Raw genomic sequence first — 9,468 nt, 5'->3', positions numbered from 1 at the left:
AGGTCCTGGTCTCCATGACCCAGCTGCACAGACATTCCCTACCATTATTCATGCTGTGGATCAGGCCATGTTGTGGGCCATACTGTATTTTTTTGGTGGCAGTGGTGTGTGTGTGTGTGTGTGAGAGAGAGAGAGAGAGAGAGAGAGAGAGAGAGAGAGAGAGAGTGTGTGTGTGTGTGTGTGTGTGTGTGTGTGTGAGAGAGAGAGAGAGAGAGAATGAATTCCTATGCCCCACAAATAACCCAGAGATGTGTTTTAAATGAAAGGACACATTCTACTCATGTAAAAACACGCTGATTCCCGGATCGTCCATGGGCTGGATTGAGAAGCCAAATGGGCCATATCTGGCCCCAGGCCTTAGGTGGCCTATCCCTGCTCTATAGCAACATTCCACCATTATTATTATTATTATTATTATTATTATTATTATTATTATTATTATTATTTTATTACGTGTACTCCACCCATCTGATTGTGTTGCCCCAGACACTCTGGGCAGCTTCCAACAGAATATATACGTGTGTGTCTGTGTGTGTGTGTATTATGATTCTTCATACATTAAAAGCCTCCCAATACAGGGCTGCCTTCAGATATTTATAGTCAATCACATAATTGCTTATATCTTTGAAATCTGATGAAAGGGTGTTCCACAGGGTGTGCACCACTACTGAGAAGGCCCTCTGCTTGACTTCATTTTTTGCAATGAAGGAACTGCAAAAATGCTCTCAGAACTGGACCTCACTGTGAAGGCTATATGACAGAGGTGGAGATGCTCCTTCAGGTGTAAAAGGCATATTATATTAATCATCTTATAATATACCGGTATAATATATTGTAAACAGGGTTCCTGTAACATAAAACACTAAAGTGCATCATTATTTTGTACATTTAAATTTCAATCATAGGACCCTGCTGTGTCAACAATTAGCTAAATATGTCAGTAGGTAATAAGGGTTGATGGGTAAATGGAGGAGCAAAAGAAAATTGATGGGGAGACATGTAGATAAACAATGATCTATAATTGGTTTTGTTGTATAACACAGTGTTTTTCAACCTTTTTTTGGGCAAAGGCACACTTCATGAAAAAAATCACGAGGCACACCACCATTAGAAAATGTTAAAAAAATTAACTCTGTGCCTATATTGACTATATATAAAGTGATTTTTCAATTTTTCCCATGGCACACCAGGCAACATATCGCGGCACACTAGTGTGCCGCGGAACAGTGGTTGAAAAACACTGGTATAACAACCTTACCCCTACTAGCTAAATTAATTGGAGACAGTTTATTTAATTCTTTGTCCTAATTAGTTGGTCTCTGCTGTTCAACTCTGGCCTGAACACAATGATGTAGTATTTAGGGGAAAATATGCAACCCAGTAACCCAGCACTGGAGGCCAAGATGGAGAAGATCTCCACAGCAACCATCTGTTTACCTCTTGAGCTCAGGTATGTTGGAACAAAGGACAACCAAACACTGCAAAATGCAAGTATGCTGAAGGTAATGAATTTGGCCTCATTAAAACTATCAGGTAACTTCCGGGCTAAAAAAGCCACAATGAAACTGATGATGGCTAAGAAGCCCATATAGCCCAGGACACAATAAAACATGGCAACTGACCCTTCATTACATTGTACAATGATTTCTCCAGCTACCGAGTGCATGTCTAAATCAGGGAATGGGGGAGAGGTTCCCAGCCACCCAATACAAATACTTGCTTGAATCAGGGAACATGAAAGGACGATGACTTGACCCAATCCTTTGCCCACCCACTTCATCAACCTGGAGCCTGGCTTTGTGGCTAAGAAAACAAGAACCACGGTGATGGTTTTGGCCAACACACAAGAAACAGCCACTGAGAAGATGATGCCAAAAGTGGGTTGACGGAGAAGGCAGGTCACTTTTCCAGGTTGTCCAAGGAACAGCAAAGAAGAGAGGAAGCAGAGCAGGAGGGAGACGAGGAGAGTGTAGGTGAGGCCTCGGTTGTTGGCTTTGACAATGGGAGTATCTTTGTGCTTAATAAAAGTTCCTAGTACCAAAGCTGTGATTAGGGAAAAGGCTAGGGCAACTGAGGCTAAACTGATCCCTAAAGGTTCCTCATAAGAAAGGAAGTTTCTAGATTTGAGGATACAGCCATCTCTGTAATTGTTTGGATATTGATCTTCTGGGCATTTGAAGCAGTCAACCATATCTGAAAAATACAAAAAGGTTCAATTTCAGCGTGAATCCATGTTTAATTTGGAGAAGTATTATGTTGCCTGAAACACATTTGTTTCTGTAGGTGGTCATATAAAAATGAATTTAATAGTCTCTTTATCCAACTGACTGGCTGAGGGTGAAGTGTTTGAGATGTGTGTGACAGTTATAGAGAAATGAGTTCTCAAGGGCGAGTTAAAGTGTAGCTTGTTTGAGAGCTAAGGAGTTGTTAGGCAGGATACGATTAGGAGGTATGAACACATGGCAAGACATGAAAAATATGCAAGCATGATTACTGAAACAAATATTTCAAACATATAGTTATTAACAGATATTTGTTTAATCAAACCACTTCTCATAGTTGGCGAAGCTACCCAGGCTGTGAGAAAGTCAGCTAGAAATATTTTGTCTAGTTGGCAGCATAGGAAAAACTATGGAAAGATGGCTTAAAATTTACAACATGTTATATGCTGAAAGAAAATTACCTGAAGAAGATGTACTGTTGGCACTTAACATTCAGTAACTAAGTAAGCAAAAATGTATAGGACTAACTCAAATGTATGTTGGAAATGTAAGGAAAAAGAAGACACCTTTTATCATATGTGGTGGGATGGTGAAAAGATAAAGGAATTCTGGGAAATGATATATAATGATCTTTTAAAAATGTTTAAAATAACATTTGTTAAAAGACCAGAAGCCTTCCTCCTAGGAATTATAGGTGCAGATATACCGAAAGATTTGAGAAGACTTTTCATGTATGCAACTACAGCTGCAAGACTGCTGCTTGCCCAGCGTTGGAAAATCAGAAATCAGGAGGATCAAACCTTCAATAGGGAATGGGACAAATATAAATTGTATTTAAAAAAAAAACCAACAAAAAAGCATTGTCATCATTTGAGTTCTTTAGCAGGCTTTCAGTAACTCTTTCAACGTTTCAGAGACTTTGGATATCTTGGAGGACCATAATGTGGAAGAACCATAATATACCGTTGATTTAGACATATAAAGGAACCACGGAGGGGAGGAGAGGAGTGCTAAGATTCGGAAAAATCTTGTTTGATGTTAAAACTTAAATGTGGCAAAAGTGAAATTTATTTTGTAAAATCAATAAAAAAATAAAAAGGAAAACAAGCAATATTAGTGTTTATATGGTGGAAGGCAAATAACTAGTTAGAAGTCTGAGGCACTGGCTTCCCAGACCGGGGAATCCTATAAGGCAAATGGGAACCAAAGCAAGCAGAGAGAACATTTACCAAGCAAAAGAGATTTTAAATACACTACCCTCTTATTCCTAAGTGGTGGGTTTGGGGAGGGATATATATGACATAAGGGGATCCCACAGTGTTTGGTCAATGATAGAAAATACCCATTTTCCTGTTCCAGCCATGTGATATTCTATAGGCTTGGTGTGCTGTCGTGAGTTACATTTCATAACAGTATGACCACTTGGCCAGTGGTTACATACATGTTGCGGGCAATTTATCACTGGTTAGAGGGCATAAAATCCAAATTACACTTGGGGGATGGGAAAAGTAGATTTCTACATCACCTACCATTCTGTTTTGAAATCTTCCCTTCTGGGCATGGCACACAATCATAACAGCAAAATTTCCCTCCTTCCTTCTTTTTCTTCTGTTGACCAGGGTGGCAATGTTCATTACACACAGAGACAGGCTGCATCTATCCAGAAAAAGGGGGTTGGATAATTATAAATACACATTCTGTCTGTAAAGCCATCCATACATCCATTGATGGTTTACACCAGTGTGAGAGCCAGTGTGGTGTAGTGGTTAAGAGTGGTAGACTCATAATCTGGTGAACCGTGTTCGGGTCTCCGCTCCTCCACATGCAGCTGCTGGGTGACCTTGGGCTAGTCACACTTCTTTGAAGTCTCTCAGCCCCACTCACCTCACAGAGTGTTTGTTGTGGGGGAGGAAGGGAAAGGAGAATGTTAGCCACTTTGAGACTCCTTCGGGTAGTGATAAAGCAGGATATCAAATCCAAACTCTTCTTCTCTTCTTCTACACTCACCTGAATGATTCATCTAGAGCAGTAGTTTTCAACTTTTTTAGATTCAGGACCCACCTTTGTCGCACACGTGTAATCTGGCTCCCATTTTTTAATATCTACCATACTTTTGTAGCATCATAGTGCTGCTGTTGTGACTCACCTTTGTTTAGAGAATGACTAATCAGCTGACCTGCCAATAGAAGACTAATGATCTAGAGCAAGGACAGCCAACTCCTAAGAGACTCACAGAATAATAAAAAAAACTGGGGGGAGGGGTCAGGTCATCTTCTTTTCTGGAGATCAACCGCGAACTACCAAAACTTCCCAGAGATCTACCAGTAAAGAGATCTAGAGAAGAGAGCAGCTCCCAATAATACCCTAAATAATCCCCACCTGTTTGAAACCTCTGTGCCACACAATTATATCTTCATTAAGGATGAATCCATTTCCTTTAAGAGCATTGAGATCCTCCATTCTTCCAACTTTCACTCTCTGGAAGGATGTGTTTGGGAATATGATCATGTTCATTATTTCAAATCCACCACCCATTTCCTTCTTCCCGTTAAAGGACATCGTTTCTGCAGCCGAGTTGTTGAATGAAATGCTCTTAAGAATCAAATGGAGCTAATTGAAAGAGCAAAAGAAATAAAGGGTTTTGAAACAAATGAGAAAGGGGTGGATACATTGTTTTGAACTTAAAAGTGTGCTCTTGGGTAGTGGAAAATATGGCATTGGAAATTTTAGAAGCCAAGTCAGGCAAAGAGCAGTTATATCCATTTTCTGTTCTTATCTTATCCTTAAGAATATAGTTTCTGGTTGTCTTTCCCACAGTCTGTGGTTGGGTCAACTTGATCAGTCCAAATTAAATTTTTCCTTAGCCATTGTGGAAGAAAAAGTTCACCTGTCCTGTATTACAGAAACCTAAGTGGAGGGAGCTCATCTCTCCTACATCAGCCCTCATTAAAGTTCAGTGAACAGGGATCAATGTGGTCTATAGAAGTTCCATTCCCCCCTTCCAGGCTAACTGTCCATTGGAGTGCCAGCCTTGAGTGCTATGAGCACACAGGAAAGATTTTGAAATTTATGGTGAGCCCTCTATCCTGCTGATATCTCTGATTCAGGTGAAGGAGCTGCTCTTTAAATGTTATTTACATGTGTGGGTGTGGCCCGAGAAAATGTATTTATGCAGTGACAGAATCTAATTATAGGACAAATCAAACTTTGCAAATGAATAGCCTCACAATTTCATCCCACCAGTTATAAATAAATTGTTGTTGTTGTTTATTAGATTTTTTTCCCCCTGCGGAGAGCATTCCGCAAATGAGGAGCCACTGCAGAAAAGGCCTGTTCTCACGTTGCCACCCTCCAAACTTCACATAGAGGAGGCACATGAAGAAGGACCTCAGAGGATGAATGCAGAGTCCAAGTTGGTTTATATGGGAACAGGGAGTCCTTGAGGTACTGCTATCATTGATTATTGATTCATCTTGTAGCATTTTTGCTATGTAATAAGCATGTTTAAAAGAAGAGCCATTACCTGCCAAGGCTGGATATCTTGAAGGTCAAATCTTCTGCTACCCACCATTGCTCTGTGCTTGGATCTAGTTGAGTAAATTGCATGCAGAGCATGAGCAACGGCATAGACAGCATTATAGATACTGTAACTGTGGCCAGTCATGTCCATTTCAAACAATTGCCTAGGAAGGCTATCTATCCTCTCATCTCCACTACACGTCCCATTGTCTTGCACTGTCATGTTGTCATCTGGAAATGAACAGTCAAATGCTTGCGCCCAGAAATCCTTGAGGAAACCATCTTCCTTGTTCCAGCCAGGTTTTATGCTCTGAATAAATTCCTCAAATTCTGGAAGCTCTTTTGTGTGAATGGTGAAAGAAATGGCGCCTTGGAAGAGCTGAAAACCCCAGTTTCTTTGAATGCCTGTTGCTAAGAAATCAATCTGAGTAGTCATAATCCACACTTTTACAAATGATGGCATGTCTACATTTCCTGGGTTTTGCAGAATTATACATGCTCTCAGCCATGCTAAAGTCAAGGATTCTCCATTTATGATGCATACATTGGTTCCATAATCTTTGAAAAATATATGAATACTTGAGAATATATTTATAATTCCATCAAGGTCATCCCAGTGGGCTTGCGCTGGAAGCCTTAGTGTGAATGCTGAACAGATTCCATGCTGGGAAAACAATGCTTCCAGGGTCTGTAAGAATTGTTCTCCACTATCATCATCTGCAGCAAATAGGCCTACCCATGTCCATCCAAAATGTCGAAGCAAGTGGACAATCCCGCTGTACTGATGGGATTCATTTGGGACCATGAGGTAAAATGATTGAAACTGTGTCATCTGCTTGTCCTCCAGAGCAAATGAGCCATAAGTGAGCTATAAAGTAATATCCACATTTAATAGAGAAAACTTAGTTGCCATCCATGTGCATGACTAGAAAACAAATATTTGGTGAAAGACTTTGTAGCTTTGGAAAGATTTAAAGTCAAAAACTCTTCTGGATAGTTTTTCTCAATTTATTGGCATGCAGTACAATTTTGGGGGGATTTTCCTTCTTGGACGTATCCATTCAGGAACGTTGCATTCCACTATGTTTATTCATAGAATCATATAGATTTGGAAGGTACCCCAGGGATCATCTAGTTTAACCTCCTGCAATGCAGGAATCTCAATTAAAGCATCCATGAGCAGGACTGCTATTTGTTACAAATCAGTATTTAGAAATATAAACCTATTTCTGGAAAAACAAACAACAGAAGAAGAAGAATTTTATTAATTATACCCCACCAGCAATCTGGCTGAGTTGCTCCAGCCAATAAGTTATGAATTATGAATAGACTTATTGTTTATGCTCTTTGATTATGCAATTCTTTTAATGAAAGATTTGAAAATGGTAATCCATTTATTAACAAGGTAAAGGTAAAGGTACCCCTAACCATTAGGTTCAGTCGCGGACGACTCTGGGGTTGCAGTGCTCATCTCAGTCTATAGGCTGAGGGAGCAGGCGTTTGTCCACAGACAGCTTCTGGGTCATGTGGCCAGCATGACGAAGAAGAAGAAGAAGAAGAAGAAGAAGAAGAAGAAGAAGAAGAAGAAGAAGAGGAGGAGGAGGAGGAGGAGTAGTTTGGATTTGATATCCCGCTTTTCACTACCCGAAGGAGTCTCAAAGCGGCTAACATTCTCCTTTCCCTTCCTCCCCCACAACAAACACTCTGTGAGGTGAGTGGGGCTGAGAGACTTAAAAGAAGTGTGACTAGCCCATGGTCCACCCAGCAGCTGCATGTGGAGGAGTGGAGACACGGACCCAGTTCCCCAGATTACGAGTATACCACTCTTAACCACTACACCACACTGGCTGTTTCTGGCGAACCAGAGCAGTGCACGGAAATGCTGTTTACCTTCCTGCCAGAGCGGTATCTATTTATCTACTTGCACTTCATGCTTTCGAACTGCTGGGTTGGCAGGAGCAGGGACCGAGCAACAGGAGCTCACCCCGTCATGGGGATTCAAACTGCCGACCTTCTGATCAGCAAGCCCTAGGCTCTGTGGTTTAGACCACAGCGCCACTCGCATCCCTATTTATTAACAAATGTTTGCATAATTATATGCTACAATGCGGAGTGTGACAAAGTCACACGCTACAAGACTGAAATATTAATGTCTGTAGGCAAATACAGTTTAATTAAGCAACAACAGATTAAAACCCAGTAATTTATTTATTGAAAAATTGCCTTAATTTGATATGAATTGGTGTAGTCATTATTAACATCATTTCAACACCAGGTAAAGTTAGACTCGGTATCTAGCAAGCAACTAGCAATTTGAAATGTTACTGTGACTATTTGTTGTGTCCGACTCTTCGTGACGCCATGCACCAGAGCACGCCAGGCACGCCTATCTTTCACTGCCTCTCACGGTTTGGCCAATTGTGACTATTACTAATACTCTCGCAGTTTGGCCAACTGTGACTATTATTAATGCACAATAAAGACCCAGCTTTATACATTATTAGGGAGTGTATTAGGGCCTGTCCATACCTCAGCTCAGTGTGGATTGTGAACTCCATGTGCCTTCTTTAATTTCCTGCCACCTATGCAGTATTTTCTTCCAACTGCTGCTGACTCACACATTCTCCCCCTAAATTTGACATTCCCAATGCAATTAATGTAACTCTCCTGTTCAGATATTCAAAACACGGGTAATCTCATATGCCTCCTAATTACGTACATACAGGCACACACACTAAAGAGCAACAACTTACTTTCATAATTACAAGAGAATAGTGTAGTTGGTGGATGTCTCCACACTCTCATCTGCATATCCTACCTGAGGAATCTTGTAGAGACCAAGACTTTCTGTCATGAGAAAAGAGGTATCGAAACCAAGTCCCCCAATGACAGCCATGAGGTTTTTCTGGGTGTCACATTTGTAGTTGGCGACAAATCTGGGTGATTTGAAGAGCAGGTCCAGAGTGGCACGATAGGTCATCCTTGGATTGGAGTAGCTGTCAAGGATGTGGAATCCAAGTGTGACATTCTTCAGGATGTTGGGGTTCTTGTTGATCTCATTGATGGTGTATGCCAAGGCCAGGGCATGCTGGTAGAACTTGATCACCCAACTGCCAATAAAGTGAAATGACTATTTCAGAGGACAGCTCTTCAAAGGAATGAATTTCTTTATCATTTGTTTAACACAACAGTTTATACAACATTTAATGCCATAGTTTCTAAGCTCTGTACAAGCCTTGCTCTGTGCACAGTAAGCACGGGATGCCTTTGGCCGGCATCGCTGTTGCCCATAGATTACAGCAAAGTACTGGGCAAGGTTTTGCCCAATATCTTGTCTGTGTGATGGGCTCGTGGGGAAAAGCTGTCCCATGAACCCTTGCAAAAGAGAGGGGAAGGCAGAGAAAAGCTGCCTCATCTTAAAGAAAATAAAAAATCCTTCCAGTAGCGCCTTAGAGACCAACTAAGTTTGTTATTGGTATGAGCTTTCATCTGCATGCACACTTCTTCAGTTACATGCATGCGCACACACGAAAGCTCGTACCAAGAACAAACTTAGTTGGTCTCTAAGGCGCTACCGGAAGGAATTTTTTTTTATTTTTTACTTTGTTTTGACTATGGCAGACCAACATGGCTACTTACCTATAAGTCATCTTAAAGAGATTTCTCAATGGTGGTTTTCCAATTTTGGAACACTGTTCATATGGAACACTCCAATTATGGAGTACTT

General features: G+C 40.9%; 1 protein-coding gene across 1 annotated transcript; it reads right to left on the bottom strand.

The window, feature by feature from the left end:
• Positions 1 to 1,291: 1,291 nt before the first annotated feature.
• Positions 1,292 to 6,546, bottom strand: LOC117058960 (vomeronasal type-2 receptor 26-like). The gene is made up of 4 exons (XM_033170386.1): positions 5,746 to 6,546; positions 4,602 to 4,832; positions 3,752 to 3,878; positions 1,292 to 2,193 (listed from the first exon to the last, which is right to left on the bottom strand). The coding sequence occupies exons 1-4, from the start codon at positions 6,544 to 6,546 to the stop codon at positions 1,292 to 1,294; spliced, it is 2,061 nt and encodes a 686-aa protein (XP_033026277.1).
• Between the last annotated feature and the right edge of the window lie 2,922 nt (positions 6,547 to 9,468).

The sequence above is a fragment of the Lacerta agilis genome, chromosome 14 (genome assembly GCF_009819535.1).
Source record: "Lacerta agilis isolate rLacAgi1 chromosome 14, rLacAgi1.pri, whole genome shotgun sequence".
In the NCBI taxonomy this organism is placed as follows: Eukaryota; Metazoa; Chordata; class Lepidosauria; order Squamata; family Lacertidae; genus Lacerta; species Lacerta agilis.
Note: the sequence above shows the minus strand (reverse complement) of the source record. Positions and strands in the feature narration are given on the sequence as shown.